Source organism: Arvicola amphibius, chromosome 14, assembly GCF_903992535.2.
Source record: "Arvicola amphibius chromosome 14, mArvAmp1.2, whole genome shotgun sequence".
Classification (NCBI taxonomy): domain Eukaryota; kingdom Metazoa; phylum Chordata; class Mammalia; order Rodentia; family Cricetidae; genus Arvicola; species Arvicola amphibius.
Window position 1 is genome coordinate 44,510,052 of NC_052060.1, and position 21,957 is coordinate 44,532,008.

A 21,957-nucleotide genomic window follows, 5' to 3' on the forward strand; every position below is an offset into this window, starting at 1 on the left:
AAGAGAACAGTAAGAAGTATCGACATACACACATGCAACAACAGAGCATCTGAGATATGAAAGGGGACACACTGCAACCCAAGAAATACATAGGACTTTACAGGTCACCCAGACAAAGTCAACAAGGAAACACCTGACTTTCTTTTAAATGCTTGCTATTGAAACCCAAGCTCCACTTGGGGCAAGCATATGTATCTGAGCCATATGCTTAATAATACATTGGATATCCTCGGAGATATGCAAACCAACAAATGCAACTGACCATATCAGCAGAGTGAAGGCCAAAACAATATGGCCATCTTAACAGATGCAGAAGAGGCACGAGACAAAATGGTACCTCCGGTTCTGATAACGCTCTACAAATTAGATGTAGAAGGAATGTCCCACATGATAAAAGCCATAGGTGGTGAATTCATTGCCAGCACACTACACAATGAAAAGCTGAAGGTTTCTCAGGAACAAGACAAGAATGTTCAGTGGGCACTACTATTCATCAGTGTGCTTAGTCCGAGCCATAATAACTAGCCAAGAAATAGAAATAACAGCCATTAAGTAGGAAAATAAGTATGTTTCATGGCCAGATGACTTTAAACCCAGGGAAGCCTACAGAGTCCACTGTCTCACTGCTGGCACTGATAAATGGACCTGGTAAAGTGGCAGGACACAATGTCAACCAACAACAGTAGTGCTTCCAAATATCAGCAATGTCTGAGAAGGAAGTTAAGAAAGCAGCCCTTTTATAACAGCATCAAAAATACTGAGGAGTATTTATAACCCAGGAAGGGAGACACTGTATACCGAACACTAGGAAATGGTGATTTAAACAACTGAAGATATCACTGATAAGTAAAAGGATCTTCCACGCTGAAAGAATTGATATCATTAGTGAATATGATCCAAAGCCATCTGCAGACTCAATGCAATCCATATAAACATATCAATGGCATTCTTCATAGAACTAAAAAATAGAATTCTAAAATCTGTACAGAATAAAAAAGTTACTGAATGGCCAAAGGAACTGAACAAAAAGAACAAAGCTAGAGACATCACCTTACTGTATTTTAAAATACAGCACTAAGCCACAGTCATAAAAATGGCATGGTGTTGGTATAAATTTATAGAAGCAACAGCCAGTGGTATCAGTCTGGAATAAATAGGTCTACACAGCAATGGTCAAATGATTTTTTTTTCACAAAAATGCCAAGAATATGCAATAGGGGAAAATAGTGTCTTCAATAATGGCTTTGAGAAAAATGTACATTCATATACAGAAGAATGAATGAGGACCCTTAACTAATTCCCATACAAGAATTAGCTCAAAATCAAAGAAGGATGTAAACTTGAGATCTGAAACTGTGTGGAGCTTACATCCCAGTGAGAAACAGAATTAAGCAAGAAAGCTAATGGGCAGCTCAACCGTGAAGTACGGGAGATGGGAATGACTGGTAGGCAAAAAGGAAAAGGGAAGCTGGGGGCTGGGGAGTGGCCATGCTGGCAGCGTGGATTATACTGGGCAGTCTGGGCAGCAGGACATGGGCCAGTGGCACTTACTTTGAGCTTGCAGCCGTCATTCTGGCACAGTTTCCTGACAAGGGCTCCGATGATGATCATAACTGTTTCTCGGATGTCGTTGCTCGCAAACGAGCCTTTGAACTTACTCTGTGGACAAACAGGCCATCAGAACACTCCAGCATTCCAAAGGGACACTTTTAGTTAATAAAGTAACAAATATCTAGAGGAAATGATCCTGTGTTTCTAGACAACAAGTCCAGAATTTTTTTGAGACACTTAGAAACGTGCTGTTTAGTTTTGCATGAAGGATTATTAGAATGCCCAACCTTATAAGGTGATCTTATTTCCTGTCTGTGAACCCTTCAGGGTTCAGGGGTTTGATTATTCAGGTTAGTCGAGTCTTTATATGAACCAGGGACATCAATGTGTATGTAGAAACAGATGAATATTTCTGAAGTGAAAGTAATTTAACTGTTTATGGAAACATCACATAGACTCTCAGCTCCAGTGTTCTCTTCTTTGCCACATGTAAGATAGGTGGCCATAATTGTCAGACTGTCACAAAGCATAGGCTGTGATGGTCACTAGGCCTGCGAAGACCCTAAGTGAGAAGGTTTGCTGTGCTGCTGCTGACTGATGCACAGAAAAGAGGCCAGCGAACTCAGAATGTGAGAGCTAGGAGGGCTCGCTCTCGACCTCGTCTCTGACTGGATCCACACCAAGGCCTTCCTACACCCCAGTCCAGGGTCACTGTCTTTCCAGTATCCCTGACTTACAAGGAGGGCTCGAAGGAGTTCTTCATCGGGGTGGGAGGCAAATCCGCAGGCATAGAGGAACCTCTCCTGGAGAACAATGCTGCTGTCGCTTTTGAAATCCAGAAAGTCCAGGATGGCTTCCAAGGCGTCTGGAGTCTGAGCGGAGGTGACAGCATCCACCAGCTGAGGCCTGTAATGGAGGCGTCTCTTCAGGTACCAGTGCTTACAACGGAATTGCTACAAATCTGCCACTCATTAACTTGAACTTCCTAAAGACGTACATTTTTCCTTTGAACAAAAAGTATGAATAATACATTCTTCAAAAGATCTCTTAATTCTACTTAAGCTTCTCTGATTCTCTTTCTCTTTCTTCTCAGAACATACAAACTGCTACACTATGCTTGCCTAAGCAAAATACAACTTGAAGATTTGTATGTTAAAATTATGTGCATAAAATCACAAATTAGGCTCAAAATGTTCTCTATGTGAGTAACACATAGAAGCTGAAGTGCCAGAATAAATACTTTTCTCTAATTAGATTTGTAAATATACACATTTCTCAAACGCCTAGTTTAACCAAAGCACCATTACTGATAGAAAATGGGCAACTATTTTAAATTCATACATAAGAGGGAAGTGTTTTCCCTTCAGAAATAAAGATGCCATGGTATAGCTCTATTTTATTCACAACAGATGTGTTATTGTCTTCCACAGAAAGATTCTAGTTAAAAACTAGCCATGAAAAATATCTTTGGTTACTTGAGTCTGGGCATGATAAAATTTGTAACTGATTTTTCATGCTAATGAACATATGAATGAATGTGAATATGAATAATGAATATAAATACTACATACTGACCTCATGCTCATAGTGGCTCAGTCCTGTAATTCTAGCACTAAGGAGGCTGAGGCAGGAGGATCAACCCAGGTTCAAGGCTAGCCTGGGCTACATAGTAAGTTTCAGGTTAGCCTGGACTACAGAGCAACCTGAAAAATCAAGCAACCTGATTAATCAAGACAAAGTTGATTAATAGCCTGAGAACACAATTCCATAGAAGTGAAGCAACCCCCATACCAGAGCATAACTGTAAAGCCAAGGCAGTACTAATTTAGACTCTTGGACACAAAACAACAGTCATGAGAATCAGTGTGAGAACTGGTGTACCTCCAGCGGAGTGAGCATTATGTTACTGACCTGTGACAGAGCAGCTAGAGAATGCAGGCCAGCAGAAGCACGGGTTTGCAGGTAGGATAGAATACTGAAAGGGGTCCTTCTTACACAACAAAAACAACAGGACTGGAGACATGGCTCAGTGATTTAGGGTGCAGCTGCTCTTGCAGAAGAACCAGGTATAATTCCCAGCACCCATATGGCAGCTCACAACAACCCGTGACCCCAGTTCCAGAGGACCCAATACCCTCTTCTGACCTCCAGGGACAACTGGCACACATGGTGTACATACATACATGTAGCAGTGTTCAAACACATAAAGTAAATGAATTTTTTTTTTAAAAAAAAAAATAAAGACAGTAAGAGTGTAAACCATTCTCCTGCAGACAACCCCGAGCAATAGTGTGGGCTTACAGCACTTCCTTCTTCTCTGCCTTCAGAATCTGCAGGATCTCTTCTCTCTTTGCAGTCCTAAGGTGCTGGATGAAGGCCAGGAAGCTGCTGACGGCCTCGGCCTTGGACAAGTTGTCAGGCTCCAGGTGTTTTCTGATAGACTGCCAGTGCTCTGCCAGCTGCAAAACACAGGCACGGGGCAGCTGAGCTCATTCTGATCCCAGTTTACAAAGGCAGTAGTCTCCACAGAGACACAGTGGTCACCCAGATCATTTCGTATGTTGTATGAAGCTGGAAGCAAATACAGCGGCCTGCTTCCCCTGGAGGCCACGCCTCCACAATACTGTTTTTTTTCTTCAGTTAGTGCTGAACTTGCGGGACCTTGGACAAGAGCCAAGTGATGGTTGGATGTGTTGGTCCCAGTGACTGTCGTGATAACAGCATCTGAGGCCAGACTTTGAGCATATTACTGAAAGTGTGCAGACTTTTAACTGCTAGCAGAGCGTCTGGTGTTTGGGAAGGGCAAAGTGATATCTGCTGCACAGCTGCACCCCTTTTCTAACTTGCTGAAAATTAAATCTTCAAATACTTTGAGCTCCCTACTCGCCTCACGGTGAAATTTAGTGCCATGTTGTCGTTGGGCTTTGAACTGTTCAGATACTGTATCTATGCTTATAGGGCAGCAATATTGAGGAAAAGGTCATTTTCTCACACACTACAGCTATTGGACAATGGTTTTGAAAATAGTAATACTTCTAATCAGTGGCATCTTTCAGTTTTGAAACAAGCCAACAATTTAACTTCCTCATGTCTGTATTTTTTTTTTTACCTCATTGCATAGAATGCTAGATTCTGTCCATGACTGTTAACTGTGTGGTAAATCACCATGCGGTCTGTATTAAAATGACTGATTCCTTCGTAGAATTAGCTGATATTTTTTGCTGCAGAAAGAAAGGAGGGATGAAGGAAGGAAGGAAAGAAGGAGATAGAGAAAGAAGGTAGGAAGGATGGGAAGAAGGGAGCAAGAGAGAGAAGAAAGGAAGGGAGGGAGATAGAAAAGCAAGAAAGTAGGGAAGAAAGGGAGGGAAAGAGGAAAGAGGGAGGAAGGAAGGTGGGAAGGGATCAGTTCCAATCCAGCGTTAGTCCTGGGTTTGCTCATACTCACAGAAGGGCAGCCCTTGCAGGTCTTAGGGAGGACCTGCCCCACTATGGGAATGGCTGTGTACTTCGAGTCAAGCGCTTTAATTACACCTGCAACTTGCTTCCCAGGTACCAGCCTCGGACCTGCTTCAGTCGTCTTCAGCTCCAAATTCTGCCTGTGCAGAACCAGATGGAAACAGCATAGGGTAAGATTTTATGTATGTGTGTGTGTGGGGGGGGGGGTACAAAAACTGCGGTTCTTTCAGAAAACACAAAACCAAACAATCTACGTTTACACTCACGCTGCACCATCTCCAGCGACACCTTAAACCCCACAAAATTACAAAATTTTTCTGGTATAACTGTTTTATTCAAAGACTTGGGAGTTTAAGTCTAGACTTTCAAAATACCTGAAATTCTGCCTCGATGCTGGACAAGACACGGGATGTCAGCCCTTTTGAGTTTGGACCTGCTTTCTGAAAACCATGCTCAAGGCAATCACGTGCCATCTACTAACCAAGCTGGTCAGCAAAGCTTATTCCAAAAAAATGGTCTCAATAGTGATTCTTTTCTAGAACTTAATCTTTCTGTCATCAAAAGACAGGAAAAACTAGTATTTCACATGTATTACTTTAGATTGTGTGAAAAATGAAGATGAACAAGTTGAATTCAATTTTTTCAAGGAATTTGCAGTTGAAATAAAGAAGCCTGGTGGGCATGCACATGCGTACACACACACACACACACACTCACACACACCTATTTACAAATCAAATACAATAATGTATACAAGAAAAAGTTAAATACAATAATATATGAAGGAAAATAAAAATTTTGGCATTGTCTTACTTCGATACTATTTTTCCTGCAATGGTCTTTAGGAAGTTCAAGGAAAAAGCCCTTGTCTCTTCTGCAAAGACAGCCGTGACAAAGCTGTCCTCTATCTTATAGGTGGTGACAGAGGTGGCTTTTGAACTGACACCCAACACCTGTGTAAGTAAACAAATAAGTGAATAAGTAGAAAGTAATTGTTCTTAATCTTTAAATGGATCAAATGGCAGCTGTCTTTCAACTTTCAAGAGTGCCTCTTACACCATTGCCCACCACCACCCACGCGCATAACACACCGAAATATCTATTCATTTGACACATGGGAAAACATAACCTAAAAAGGAGAAATGTCTTCAAGTTATATTGCTTTGTTCTTCTCTAGTACTTTAAATCTCTACAGAATGTCACTATAGGATGCCTCAAAGAAAGCAAGAGCTGCCGTACCTGATTTACTGTTGTAAATCCAGACCTCTCAATTTTGCATGTGTCCAAGGCTTTAATCTTGACCACTTTGTCTTGCTGAGCCTGGTAGGTCACTTTACAATCCCCAGAGATATCCACCTAAAACAGGAAGTTAAGAGCGTCATGCTTGGGACACTGTGTGGAGCATCTGCCTTCTCACAGAAAGAGGTTTGATTCCTGGGCTCCTGACATCCATGGCAGAACCCCACCTTACCGCAGGATGTCAAAACAAAAAGCAGAAGTACTTGACAGCTCCTACAGGATGCTGATTCTCTCTTTTGTTGAGTCTTAAAATATGCCCTCAGCTTGACCCCAGAATCATGAGCAATTCCTACTTCTCTCTGAGCTTAGGATTTGGACAAACTGCCCAACCATAACTGAAATCTCTAGTCATGTGGGTAATTATCAGGGGAATGGGAGGTGTTTTTAAAGGCTGTATCAAGATGGGATTAACTAAATTCATTGTCATTCATAATAAAAATCTGAGTGTAGACAAAAACATCCCACTCTAGACCCTGTTTAACCCCTCAAGCTTTCCCCTTGGCCCCTGCTGGCGCTACATCTGCTGCTGCTGGAGCAGGCTAGGCGCATTCCCTTGGCTCGCCACTCATGGACTGGATGAACTAAGGGCAGGAAGACTGGTGTACAGCGTGACTCAAATCTGATAGCTGGAGATCTACTTAACTCTCTAACTCATTTCTATTTCCTCACTGAATTAGGGGGCTTGGAGTAAAGTAGTGATTCTGCCCACTGACACTGAATTCCAAATAGCTGAGATAATTAAAACGCGGTGGTGGCCCTCACCTTTAATCCCAGCACTCAGGAAGTAGAGGCAGGTGGATCTCTGTGAGTTCGAGGCCAGCCTGGACTACAGAGGTAGTTCCAGGACAGCCAGGGCTGTTACACAGAGAAACCCTGTCTTAAAAAAAAAAAAAAGAAAAGAAAGAAAGAAAGATATTCAGCTTTTTGCTTATCTATAATTTCAGCATCCTTGGGATAAATCCATGAATGTATTTTTAATATGCTCCCCACAAGACATCAGAACAGAGACACCTAACAACCATTGCATTCCCATAGTTTTCTGCATATTCAACAATTACCCAAAGTCCCTTTAACATAATTGATTCCAATTCCTTAACTTTGTATTTAATCAATAAATAATTTTATATGTAAATGAATCTGACTGCCCAACCTAAGACAACTTTTCTAAAAGAGTACCGCGGTTCTAACTTTCTGTGGAATTTCAATAGGCAGAAATTCCTTCAATTTGGATACACCTATTGACAAGATGCTGACTGATTTATTTATTGGCCTATTTATTTATTTGAACTGGGCCCCATGCATGCTCAACAAGCTCTCTACTGCTGATCCATATCCCCAGCCCTTTATATATTTTATTATTGCTTGGGAGGCATGTGTTATGCATGTGTGTGTATGTGGTAACTGCATGTGTGTATTCCGTGTGTATGTGTGTACACATTTATATGCATGCATGTAGACTACAGAAGACCAAAGGTGGTTTCCTCTATCTCTTTTTGCCTTATTCCCTTGAGACAGGGCTAGCTCGTGAACTCTCAGAATTTGCCTGTCTCTGCCTGTTGCACTGGGTACTAGCGCACGAGAGGCCATATGCAGCTTTTATAAGGGCGATGGAGATCTGGTGGGTTTCCTGAAGTTACCCAGGCTGTCTTAAAGTTGCGATATGGCCTTAGCTCCCAGGTTGCTGGGATTACAGGCAAGCACCAAGGTCCAGAATTCTTAGAATTGTCGCTAAGTACCTCATTGGTGGCTCCAGAGCTTAATTGCATCTGAAATAAGCTGGCCAAGCCTCTCTTGAGATTTTCGATGCCCACAGGTTCATTTTCATATGAGTAGAATTCTTTGACCTAAAGAGAAAAAGAAATAAAAATGAAGCAATGACACATTGTTTATCAGATCTGGTTAAATATGGGGAGGAGGGGCCGGGTTCTCACCCTACTGATTGTGTGAGATGTTGTTAGCACAAAGCTGTGATTTCTCTCTTGTGAAAAGAAGCAGGTTTTATTTCTGAGAAGCTGGGTCATCACGAAATGGAACATAGGAGCTGAAAATGGAGGTTCTGAACACGGCAGTCATTACAGAGAGTCAGGATTTCTGTGAAAACCAGGCTTGTGCAAGAAAGAGAAACCGGGAGCATTCCTCTCGTTCATGGCACATGCGTTTCTCTTACACAAACTAAACGACGACTAAAAGGCTCTGGGAAGAGAGTGACAACGGCCACAAGTGGCAGCTAAGATCCCTGAACGCCTGATGTCTGTAGGCTATGACAGGGCCAGGTTTGCCCATGAGTGGAACCCAGGGGGCCGAAGGGCTCCAGAGCATGGAAGCCACTCAGCACAGAAGATGGGTAGAAGTTGAAGGACTGGCGGGGTTGTCTCTACTGCACAGCTTGCCTGTGGCTACTGTTTAGGCTCTCACCGGGAGGCAGAGAAAGTTGGAAATGAGAAGATTGGTCGGGCAGGAGTAGGAAGGAAGCGGAAGCACTTGCCTGTTTTATCACTGACATTCATTGGTACCACATCTTTTATCAGTTTAATGAGTCAACCTATCGTTAAGAAACAGCACAAAAAAGCAAAGAGGTTTTAGAAGGCAGCCTGCTGTTTTCAAGTTGGACCAACTTCAAACACTTCCGGCAGTTTAGAAGCAGAGGACAGAGGCGCCTTCCCTGTAAAAAATCACTGTGGTCTACAGAGGCAGTGGCAGAAAATCTCAAATGAAATACAAAGTTCAATAATGTGCTGAATTTCATTAATACCAATCTGAGTAATTCAGCCTACCTAAAAATTCCCTGTGTCTTGGGAGACAATATTGTGCCTGAATTAACCTCCCAAGTGCCTCAACTCTCTGTTTTTACTTCCTAGACACACCCTGCTAGGGACGGGTTTTCTGGCTACTGTATCTGTGATCGGTGTTAGCTCGTCCACTGTGTTGTCCTTCAGTGTTGGAATAGTGCGGTTAAAAGGGAACTGTGACAGTGACCTCACTGTCTGAAAATCCAAGGATCATATTCTCAAACAAACCACAGGCAATTTCTCAGATCCAAGCTGGCTTTCTGATGCTCTATACTGTAAACTGGATTTCCTTTCTTTAGCAATAACGGTACGGAATCAGGCCAGCATAAACTCAGTGACAACCAAAACGTTTTGATTTTTCCTGTTGGTAGTTGTTTTCCCACAGCTGGAAAAGTGGAATCACCTTTTTTTTTTTTCCCCTGTCCTTTATATGGCTGCTGTTTCAAAAGCTAAAACCGTTCACTTTTAGAATAGACCAATCTGACCCAAAGTAAAGATGACACCCTTATCCAGAGTCCTCAATGTCAAATTACTTAACGGTGACCATATTAATAAGCTGCACCGCTGACGTCTGACCGTGCGGCTGTCACAGCAGTAATCTTCAGTACACTGTTTCACAAGAGGAGCTGAGTGTGCTTTATGGGGTTCAGGCCATAAAGCTGATAACTTCACTTAGTTCTGAAATGAATTCTCAATACCCAAGGGCTCAGGCCTCCGATCTGCAACCGCAGTCACCAGAGTCCAGAGAACAGCAAGCTGAGAGTTCCACCCACCCAAGGAGCTCAAACTGAGAGCGAGGCGAGGCAGACTGCTGGGAACGCCCAGAGTCATGTGATCAAATCCGGGGCCAGCTTCCTTAGAGGGAAGAAGATGCCCTCATAATTCAAGGGCTGAGTACGGAAGGCAATTTTACATCCTTTCCTAAACAGCAAAAATAAGTAGAACGGATCCCGGCAAACAGGGACTCACCGTTTTATCTTTGATACCTCACTGAGACGGAGCCTAGCTAAGAAGTATGGGACGGAGGCAAGGGAAGGCACGGTGACTTTGACCGGTACCACTCACACACAGCTCCTCTGCAGGGTCAGTGTGAGCAGGCGCTATAAAGCCAGGTGTAGACAGCAGATCCACACCAGGACCCAATGCAAGATAAGAGGCGAATTTAATTCTAGCAGTACGGACAACCGAAACCAAACGGGCACCTTTTACTTGTCAGTGTTAATGAATTAACAGGTAACTGCCATGTTCCCAACTTCGTTTGTTGCCTGGGGACAAAATCAGAACACGCAGAAACACTTACACATGATCAACCAGTCACCGTGGGAGAAAGAAAACAGGCAATGAATATGTATCTAAGTATTTTGTTAGGCTCTTTCAAAATGTAACTTTGAGAGTTCTAAATGGGGAGAGGAGAAAGAGGGGCTCTAAAAACAAAAGGGTTTTCTGGAGATCCCAGGATTTTGTGTAGAACTTAATGTTGGCCTAGGGCGAAGCTGCCCAAGAGCAGTTTTCCCGCCTTTGCAGTTTCTCTCCTTGTAATCTGAGATGACAACGACCTTTCTAACATCGATGTGGCCGGCTTAGTCTACAGGGTCGAGCCTCTTCCAAGTACTTTATTGTACAATTGCGAGATAATGATGCACTTTAACCTGTGGCTGCAGCGAATCACCACAAACCACAGCTCCCACGGGGCCGGCACAACGGTGTCCCTGGAACAGTGATGTGGCAGCTCCACCCAGCCTTTGGACAGTGGGGCCACTGAGTCCTCGTGTGTGTGTCCTACAAGACTTTGCACTCAGCTTCTGGCAAAGGCGTTGTAAATGATAGGCTGTGGTTAAGATCATAAATGCAATTAATATTTAATGGGCTCAAGAAGCTTGCCACTTTGGAGGTCCAGAGAAGATAGAACTATGTTTTGTGTTAATAAAGTTAAGCCATATGCAAATCAAGTAAGTGAATACATGCAGGGAAGAATAAAATAGACAATCCCCCAGTCAGCCCAGGAGGGCAATGAGAGGACAGGGGGCACAGAACTTAGGGCAGAGACTGTACTTCAAATGCCAACTTCGTGACCAGCCACTTTTGTGCCCTTTGGAAATCTTAACTTTTCAGAACTCAAGTTCCACCTAGGTCTGTGACTAGCAGAAGGGGACAACGTGCATGGTGTCTTCAGCAGAGCTCAGCACGCCGTAAGCATTGCGTTCCCCTTACTTAGCACGAACTAACCGAATCATAAACCAGGACTGGCCCATTTAGGCTCGCGTCAATTTACTCCACAAACACTCAGGAATTTTCACTATACTAGTGAAGTTGCTGGAAGCACTAAGAGAGAGACGTGATTGCTGCTCCCGAGAAACTCGCGGCTGCCATGGACAGGAGACAGAATAGAATGCACTTGACACTCTTGAATAGAAGGGATCTCAAAGGGTGGTGGGCCTGGAGGACGTTAGGCTTTATGGCTTTATGGCTGCTCCAGTCAACACAAAGTGGAGGGGAAAGAAGAGACGCATGGAGCCAGGAGTGGAGGGGCTGGTGTACAAGCGGATGGGGCATTTTCTCTGCTGAAAAGTATAACTTTCAATGAATATGGATGGCTAAAGGAGAAATGAGGGGGGGGCCAGGAGTGGGTTCCAAAGCACCAGGAAGGTGGGAAGTCAAACAGTTGTGACCAGCTGGCCTAGAGGGGTGTGAATGTCACCAGAGAAAGAAGGACATGGGGACCAAGGTTGAATGGAGGTCAAGACTCTGGCAGGTGGAGAAAGAGAAAGGCACTCTGAGAGGCTGGGGTTCAGATCCCATGAGACAACAGCACACGCCAGCCTCTGGTCCCCCTTTCAGTACTTCATAACCAAATGTGCATCCTGGTTTGCCATCCAGGTTTCTGACGTCTTCATGTTAAAACACTTCTCAGCGTTATTTTGGGGTCGAAAGCTGAGCTTTGGAGGCACGCAAACCAACAACTGTAACTCCCCATCTCCCTCTTGTATTTCTGCCTCGTGACTGAATTTGAGTGCACGGTGTGGCCACAATGTTCCTAACAGAATGTGGAATGCCTGATGATTTGCTGTTCACAATTGCTTCTCGGTTCCAGCATATTAGGAGCATAAGATCAGTTAGATTTCAATCATATATAAAACTTCTGAGCGTTCACACAATTTCCTCACTGGGCTTCTAGATGGATATTACAATATTCACTCATCATTTTACTATATTTAATGCTTTTCCAAGTATATTTATAAAGAAGATCTAAATATTTTGAAAGCCGCTGTATCTTTAAGGTGACACAGCAAGATGTAGTCTTGAGCTTTGTCTAGACAGACATCCTCACAAATTAACATTATTTACCTAAGCTCTGACCTTTCATTTTAATCTGCCTACTTTCTTGAATGCATTAACACGCTGTGATGATTGTCTCGGTTATGCTGGCTCTGGAATCCTTCCTAATTTAATAGTTCATGAGAGATGTGCTTTAAAAGCAGTGTTTCTCATCCATAAGTCAATACTTCATTCTGTTACAAAGACTTTAATGAGGAAGGGGTAGGAGAGAGAGAAGCAGGGTAGGAAATAGAACTCAGAGCATGATTTGATTTAGTTCGGAGACATTTAGTCAGCAGCCTTTGCCCCTCAGTTCTTGAAATGATTCCATGAGAACAAAGGTAGCAACAATGATTCCCTTAGAGCCCTACCTGCGGAAAGGGAGCCGACAGGGAGGAGGGAGAACTCCCCCCCCACCACCACCACCAAGCCCTTACCTTTCCCCGGACTAAATGAAGCAGCATGGGTCTCTGCAGAGCTTCCAGGTTGTCCTTTCCTATGATCTTAGCTGTGTTTTTGCCTTTGAAGATGCTCTTCTCTCCTCTCTGTTGGTTCACATTTTCAACATTGACAGCTGTTATCTATGGTAGAGAAAGAAAAGTTATTAGAAAAAAATTCCCACATCTGCCTCTTAAAAATAAAGTGGTGAAGGAGACCACTTGAGGTCGCCATTTTTTCAAATGTTGATCCCTAGCATTTGTCACTCACATCACGTGACAAGTGCCTTAACCAAGCTATGAAGCTTCACCTTGACGTTCACTCTAAAAAGGAGAAATATTTTCCCGAGTCAATAGTGACAATGCTCAACTCTGCTCTTGAGTTATGTGCAACTTGAGTTTGGCTCTTTCGTGCCGTTACCACTTTTCTCACTGGTATTGAGCACCTGCTGTCTACCCCATCGTCCCCCTGTCTGTAAGGTGTCTGAAAGCATTCCTGCCCATTCTGCTGCCTTGTTTATGAAATGAAAGGGGAGCCGCCGAGTTACAGAACAAGGATGCAGGCAATGTTTTCTGCAGGGAAGCTTTGCTGTCCTAGTGATAATGACTCAGAGGAATGGACGGTGATGTCTTAGTCCAATTTTGAAAATATAACACCCACTAAAAGCATCCAAAGAAATAGCAACGAATTGTCAGATGGGTTGCAATAAATCTTACTACAAAAAGCTATTTGTTTCAAGTATTTGGTCCAGTGCACCTATCTGACAGTAACTAATTTTAAAAGAAATCCATAGGATTACAATGTATCAACATTAGAAAAAGTCTTACCAACCTAAACCATCATGGCTGACCAAACATGGTCATTCTGTGAAGTACTTGGCTCAGTCCATTAAAAGAATCTGTCCCTCATTAGCAACTCTACCCTTCTACCCGTTAAATGAGGCCTCCCCTAATGCATCTCCATGGTTCCTTGCATGACATGCATAGCAAATCCCTTCCTCCCAGGACATTCTGAATGGGTTCCAATACAATGTCCCTATTCATATTAAGATGCTACATAGGACTGGAGGTCAGACTTCAGTTACTCAGTAGCCTGGAGCAGCCTGCTTCAATGATTTGGAGAAAACTCACTAATGATCAGCAACAACTTCAAAAACTGTGGATGCTTCGCTTGCTTTTGGGAAAGACAGCAAGCCAAGTATAACCAACAGCACAAACCAGGCGCTGCTGGATGATGTGTTTCTGGCAGCTAGTCTTAGTGTGGTGCTGCTTCTTCATTCTGACAGAAAATGCCCACCGTGACTTGGATCAGCTGGTCATCGTCACCATCAGGATTCCTCCACAGTAACACAACGTCTACATCAGATGAGATCCGGTAGCCCACGCTGTCTTGCAGTTTTCCTTTGCCCCCGTCAAGAAACACTTCGGTGGAGTACGTGAGCTTGTATAGCCGCTCATTATTTAACGAGAGACCAGTTGTGTGACCTGCATTAAAGAGGGGCACGGGTCAAGTTTCAATCATCAGGCACCTGTCAGGCCTGAGAACATACTGTCTTGCCACCATTCCGTTCTTTCAGTTCACTGAGGCTCAGTGGAGCTTAACAAGCACCTGCTGAACCAGAGATGCTGTGCTTCTCTGTCTACTGAAGCCATTGGCTTAAAACCCACACAGAAGTAAATTAACCGATGAGCATGCAAACAAGCTTCCATTTCAGAAAACCACTGTTTATATCACTTAATCAAGTCATCTCCACACTGCCCTGGTTGAGCATAAGATGGTTTATAAAGCAACAGTCATGTTGCTTTGAATCACTTGACTGTAAGTTCAAGCAGAGGTCTTGACAAGAATTGCTTTACAAACTCATTAAGATCATTTAAAATTTTATGTGTATGAGTATTTTGCCTGCATGTATGTACACTAAATGCATGCAGTACCCAAGGAAGCCAGAAGAGGGCACTGGATTTCCTGGCACTGGAGCTATATAGCTCATAGTTGTAAACTACCATGCGGACGCAGGGAACCAATCCCAGCTCCTCTGGAAGAGTACCAAGTGCTTTTGATCAAAGCACAGATCTGTCATTACAGCCCCATAGTAGATAAGATTTTAATTTCAACAGCTGAGTGTCAAAAAAGTGTTAGTCTTCAGAGAGACAGTTCTTTGACATACTTGCTGCACTTAGAATGATTTCTTTGTAGTTCTCTCTATAGCTTAATTAGCAAACTTGTTGAAAGAACATTTCAGGGTAATGGTGGTTTATACCTATAATCCCAGAACTTTGAAGACTGAGACAGGAAGATGCCTATAAGTTTGAGGGTAGCCTGGGCTATATAATAATTCCAGGCAAGCCTTGAACTACATAGTGAGTTCCATGCCAACCTAAGCTACAACGTGAGACCATGTCTCAAAAACTCAAAAGTAAATAAATGAATAAAAATGAAATAAATCTGTACCAGGCATATTATTGTGTAATAATATACATCTTTTTTTTCAAGACAGGGTTTCTCTGTGTATCTTTGGTTCTGGAACTCACTCTGTAGACCAGGTTAGCCTCAGACTCACAAAGATCCTCCTGTCTCCACCTTCCAAGTGCTGGGATTAAAGGTTATGTGCCACCACACTTGGCTTGTGTGATATTTTTAAGAAAATTGGAACATTTAAGAGCCACCTAGAAATAAGTTTAAATTAACTGTGCCTGGAAAAAAAAGGCAACTAACTATATAAAATCTTAAGATGCCTTAAATTTGGACAGGGGGATTTAATATCAAATAGCATAGAAATCAGTACTGAGAGCCAAAACAAAAACCCCACAAAGGAGAAGTTCACAGCTTCCAACTCAGGTTACCTCATCCCCACAACACACACAGTGGAAGGATTAAATTTTTCTCAGGCACAAAAAGTTTATGTCACATAAACTGGCTTTATTTTCTATGTATGTACTCACAGATGCAGCCAAGAAGGATGCAGTATGCATGTTCTTCCTTAGAGCCACTGGGGCTGCTTTGCCAGGGAACTCTAACAGAATGTCATAACTTACTTTCCCTTTAAAAAGTATGCATATAACCAGGTGTAGGGGTGTGTGCCTTCAATCCCAGCACTTGGGAAACTGAGGCAGGCAGATCTCTGTGAGTTCGAGGATAGCCTGGTCTACATCAGCTTCTGCCCACCCACTCCATGCAACGACTGCACAGACTCCAGGAAAAAGAGACCAACACTCATCGTCTCAAGATTATATATGCTGACAGTCATAAAAATCTAAGCAGTTCAGCTTTGGTCTGCTGTTGTTTGTTTTGAGACAGGGTCTCACTTCGTAGCCCAGGCTGGCCTGGAACCCTTCTTTCTCTTGCTTTTTGCTCCAGGTGTATTGTCTATAATTTTGCACTGCATCTGGCTTTGTAATAAGTGCTAAGATTCCTCATTAGATGAGAAAACTAAAGGGCAGTGGGATTACACCATTGGCCAGGGTTACTCAGGGGATTAATAATGGTGACATGATGGGAATGTAGCTATCTGGTCCTAAAGATCATGCTCTTACTTTTACCACAAACCCCTAAAATTCTAGATTGATTTTTCTTTCATTCCTAGGGAAGGCACCAGGAATTCATTATTTCCTCCACCAACAATGCTTGGAGAAACTCTTAGGATGTGGGCAGTTTCCTTGGGTCACCTGCTATGCCTACATACAAGGATCTACTCTTATGAAGCTGATATTTATGTGACAAGGAGCTAGAACATAAAATATAAATCAGTGTATGAGCAAACACCGTAGGATGACAGCCATGCTATTGGAGACATGTCTAATCGGAAAGGGAATAGGTAGACCTCGGTGAGGCAAGGTCAGCTTTAGGCTGGTCCCGTGCACATCTGTAGCAAGAGCTACACGCTGCCCCTCCCACTTCATTCTCACAGAGAGAGCAAGTGCAAAGGCCCTGAAGAGGGCTTGTGCAGACACAAGAGCAGCAAGAAAGGGAACTGACAAAGTAAACAACACGGCAGAAGAGGAGGAGGTTAAACAGGTGCCTCTGGGCATCAGGGAGATTGGGACAAGGCCACAGCCTTGGAATTTGAGACTGGAAGCTGAAAGAGGTTTCTGACCCAATTCTATGTTCCATGGTCTGACAAAGGTTCAAAGGGAGGACGAGGGCTTCAGTAGGAACACAGATGAGGCAGGTGACGGATGAGTGAGAGCTGGCATCACACAAAGCAAAGTGCAAACACAGGCCAGCCAAGTCGGAGGCATGACGTATAGAAGGAAGGCGGAGTTAAAAAGCCCTGGAAGGAGACAGTCTGTAACTGTCTCAGCCTCTGGACTGTGTGTGATGTATGTGTGTGTGTGTGTGTGTGTGTGTGTGTGTGTGTGTGTGTGTGTGAGAGAGAGAGAGAGAGAGAGAGAGAGAGAGAGAGAGAGAGAGAGAGAGAGAGAGAGAGATCATATAGGACACAAAGCACTGCATGCTGCCTTATCAAACTCCCACAGCAACTGTGAAAAACAAGCAGGAACAGGGGAGCTGACAAAGACTGACTCTAAGTCCAACCCACACCCACAGTGTAGGCTCTGAAGTTTAGGATTTATGAAATCTGAGTTTGTGGACTACATGAAGGAGCCTTCTGATACAAATCATTATGGAAGAATGTGTAGGAGAGAGTAGTTCTTAAAATCCAAAGTTCTCAAAACTATTAGGCAGATGTTTTCTAGCTTTTTCTTTAGCGGTAACAAGGAGCATATGACACAGAAGCTCCTGACTGCTGGGACAAGGAAGCCCAGAGCCGGAAGGGCCCTGTTCTCCTTTGGCTTTTCCTCCCCCTTCCAACAGGCCTTAAGGGACTGCCCTTTCCATCAAATGCTCAAAGTTTAAGATGGTCCAAATGGCTAGATTATGCTCCAGTGTTACTTGCCAGCTTTCCTCTGGTCTTTCTGTTTATGCTGTCCAGGGTGTGGCAACACCCGGCATCCAATCTATGAGCCACTTAGCTTCTGTCTTAGGCTGCTGCTCTTTAAGAGTAGACACAAGGGCATTTTTGTTCCGAAAGTTGAGGCAGTGTAACAGCACTGCTAATTGGCTCAAGCCAGGAGGCAAAGCCGAGGTGAAGTTTGAGTGAAGCTCCAGGAGATGTGTTCGCGAGGTACGGGAAGAGGTAACAGAGTTTAAGGACCTGACAGGAAAGTGTAAGGCAGAGGAGAGATGGATGAGATTGATGCAAGGTGGAGCAGGGGCTGAGCGAAGACCAGGAATAAAGTAGAGGTGACAAAACGAACAGGAAGGGAAAGCCCTACATTTAAAAAACAAACAAACAAACAAACAAAACCCACCAAGTCAGCAATGAGAGCAGATCCATTATTACCAGCTATGGCCAATAACAGCCAGGGAAAACTTGGGCCTTTGAAGTCCACACTCAACAAACAGACTGCCCTCCATATTACCCTGCATCCTAAGGTTAGTAGGAGGGTAGAGCCGTCTTGTCGTTTGCTGGCTATATGTCAATCATTGTGAGGGCAAAGAATCTACCATCAAATCGCTGTCCTCTGCTACCAAAGGCTACTCCGTGTAGATGGAGAGAGCTGAGTCCTGCATTGCATGCTTGTAATATTTAGTCTAAGAAAGCCTTTGAAATGAAATGAAGAAACGCATGTAAAGAAGCAGAAGCTCTGGGCCCCTCACTTGCCCAGGGTCCTCGGAAGACTTTGGAAGAGGGCCCTCACAACCTGTACAGGTTCTTTATCTTTTCTCAGTAACCTTTGTAAGCATAAAGTATTTTTGCACTGTCTTATCAAGGACAGCCTCATAGTTACACAAGCTCTGGCCTCTGAAAACCTGGATTTGTCATTGAGCTTGAACACAGCAAACTGTCATGTTCTAAGCCACATTTTCCCCATGCGCAGGTGGCATGCCTTCGTGCTGCTGGTGTGTGTGTGTGTGCGTGTGAGCCCATGTGTGCTTGCTGTTTTTCGTTTGCAGAATAGGAATTAAAAAAGAAGCCATGGAAACCACTATATCTTCATTTTTTTCCAAATAATCATGATCTTGGGTTCTACAATATACTGTGTACATATTAGACAAACAACAAAACACAATTCCAAGTCACATAGATTTACAAGTTTCTGTTTGTACCTAAGGAAGGGTTAGCTCTTAAGCACTATGATTTTTGAAAGTGCTGAAAATATTTCCTCTACTTTAAGAATCTATTTGCTCAGATGAAATAATTGAATTATGGTCCTCTGTATCTTGCTGTAATAACAGCTATTCCTTTTTCCACATAGAAATTTCACACACAAAAAGATCTTGAGACAAACTGCACTTTATGATCAAAAGTCGCATGTATCCCAAACAAATTTTAAAGTTTATGTGTGATTACTTTATGTCACTCAGCGTATGTAGCACTAGAAATTACCCCCACCATAAGATTGCCTTTAGATCAATTAGTTTTAATGTTATATCTTTTTATGAACTATAAAAAGTGAAATACTTATACAAGGCAACAATCTGAAGGCCAAAGAGTTTATAAGCTGGTGGATTCATAGGAGATTCCATATCAACACATTTGAAACCATTCCTTGTGAAAATGCTTTGTTTTTTCTGACATTATCAATTTATATGTTTTTAACATGATTTTCATCTTAAAGCAGAAACTGTTAACTAGTAACACTATTTTAAAATGTCTTATTTCTTAAACCCATATACACAGCTTTATTTTCTTTAATTTACTGACTTGGTTTATTCTATTCCTTTTGAATGCCAACAGAGTTCCATACATGTTTTCCCATTTCATTCATAATTCTTTGGCAATCAAACTACACCCCTCCCCCTTCTTTCAGTTGGGTCTGATTCTTCTTGCTGTCCCATTGCTAAGCAACTAGAAAAAAATTTCAGGACTGGGTTTTTAAAATCCTATTTTACAATTCAAATGAAGGCACTGCATTCTGTGGGTCTGTCAGCAGCAGGTAACAATAGCTCCAATCTTTTTCCAGAAATGACAAACTGAAGCTAGAGACATACTGGTCTGGGGATGGCGGGCTGAAATGAAAATGGATCTCCACGCTTGTAAAATAGAGCCAGAAATAATTTTTTCCCATTTCCACTTTGTCACTTACCCCCAGATATTCCAACCCTATATATTTTCAAAATCTGTGTAGTTAGGAACTCTTTCAACACAACACAACGCACACATACACACACGCACGACTGAGATTCAAGCTTAGGAAAAGGCAGCAGGCACTTACCTTTCACAGAGGCAGAGTATGAGGAGAAGAAGCAGAGGAAAAGCACAGCTAGGAGGATCATGCTGCCTGGCTACCCTCTGCGGCATCCACTTCCCAGGAACCTCTGAGAAGTGGACTCCTCTGGTGACAGCCAGCAAGGAAGTGACCCTCCTCAGAATCTGCGACAACAGTGTTTATCTATAGGGGAAAGGTCAGACTCCAAACTCCAAAATCAGGACCTAAGTTCATGGAAGGGCTCACTATTAATGATTAAACCTAGGTGGGCTATAGTTGTTAGTCTTTCACTTTTAAGAAATGTGTATCACTTAAGAAGGAAAACCAAGAAAGTTCATATCTTGAGAGCCAAACTAAACCAGTCCACAGTCCTTCAAATGTGTAAACGCAGAAGCACCTAGGAGCCATGCCGAAACAAAAATAACAAACAAAAACAAAACAAAAGAAAAAAAAACAAAACAAAGAAAACCTGGCTGTGGTACTTTTCTGCTCAAATACAAAATCATCACCAAAGCTAGAACATTAACTGACTGTTAAAATACTTCCCTAGTTTATAATAAAAACATGGTGTGATTCAATTAGCCCCAACCCCAATGAACCTGATTGAATAGGGTTTCTCTGTGTAGTCCTGGAACTTAGTTGGTAGACTAGGCTGGCCTCAAACTCACAGAGATCCACCTGCCTCTGCCTTCTCCGTGCTAGGATTAAAGTCATGTGCCACCACCACCAGACTTATTTTTGAATTTTACACTATACATAAACCATTATAGAAATTACTTAGTTTTATAATTTAACTGTCATACCGCCATTGACAAAGATAATATTGTGTTAGACCGTCATCCCTGCAATGTGGCTGACTGTTCTTACTATGTGAAACTGCAGAGGTTGAAGCAAACCAGGAAGGCCACCATTAAGGTGTTAATAGGCCAGCAGAGGTCACCAGAGCAGACCCCTGCTTGTACCAAGAGACCTGTTTGGTCCTGTTTGGGTCCTCAGACCAGAGTCCTGGCTTTTCTGAGCTGCATTTCTAAGAAGAGCTTCAGAGGATCTCACCACTTTTGCAACAGAGTATTAGTTAGGAAACTCGTTAAAGTGAATGCCCTTGTCCATCTAAAGCCACACTAGCTGACCCAGCCAACACTAGTCACTGGGAACTTCCACCAGAGTCCTGACAGAAACATAAATGAAGTGGCATGCTGTGTGGGTGTGGAGGGAGGTAGGAGGAACTCTGGTGGCAAGCGCTATTGGAATGTCTATGAAGACACTCATGGCCATGTTTTACGTTTAAAATGGGTTCTCCTCTAACCTGGAACTTAAGTCTTTTAGACAGCTTAGGTAAAAAATAGCAAGCAATAAGACGGCAAAAGGAAATGTAAAATTGAAAAGTCTCCAAACTGAAGCATTTCCTTTGAACTGTGTTTTCATATGCAAAATTGAAAGGTGAAAATTATTTTAAACTCCTCTCGAGAGTTGAACTTCATTTGTTGTTACCACTTTTTCTGGAGCCAGACAGACGAGGGCTCTCTCTCTCTCTCTCTCTCTCTCTCTCTCTCTCTCTCTCTCTCTCACACACACACACACACACACACACACACATACACACACACACAAGGGCATTATCTCTCTCACACACACAAGGGTATTCTCTCTCTCTCTCTCTCTCTCACACACACACACACACACACATACACACACACACACACAAGGGCATTATCTCTCTCTCACACACACAAGGGTATTCTCTCTCTCTCTCTCTCTCTCTCTCTCTCTCACACACACACACACACACACACACACACACACGAAGCTTTACAGGGAAAAATCTGGGGACACCAGGTGCCCATACACAATGTAAGGCGAAAGTCCTTGCACTTCCTTTCTACTTAGCTAAGGGATGC

At 43.0% G+C, this 21,957-nt stretch overlaps 1 protein-coding gene across 2 annotated transcripts in view; it reads right to left on the reverse strand.

Moving 5' to 3' along the window:
• The window catches only part of LOC119801416 (microsomal triglyceride transfer protein), a 37,539-nt gene extending 17,296 nt beyond the window's left edge, over positions 1-20,243 (reverse strand). For both annotated transcript variants that reach the window (XR_005283186.2, XM_038311998.2), the window contains exons 1-10: positions 20,066-20,243; positions 14,145-14,332; positions 12,848-12,991; positions 8,043-8,150; positions 6,247-6,363; positions 5,821-5,960; positions 4,997-5,147; positions 3,853-4,010; positions 2,289-2,457; positions 1,552-1,659 (exon numbers count right to left, since the gene is read on the reverse strand). Coding sequence is in view for 1 of the 2 variants with exons in the window: in XM_038311998.2 (XP_038167926.1) it covers positions 1,552-1,659; positions 2,289-2,457; positions 3,853-4,010; positions 4,997-5,147; positions 5,821-5,960; positions 6,247-6,363; positions 8,043-8,150; positions 12,848-12,991; positions 14,145-14,332; positions 20,066-20,126 (1,344 nt within the window). In the remaining variant the exon portion in view is untranslated. The remainder of the gene's footprint in view (positions 1-1,551; positions 1,660-2,288; positions 2,458-3,852; positions 4,011-4,996; positions 5,148-5,820; positions 5,961-6,246; positions 6,364-8,042; positions 8,151-12,847; positions 12,992-14,144; positions 14,333-20,065) is intronic.
• Between the last annotated feature and the right edge of the window lie 1,714 nt (positions 20,244-21,957).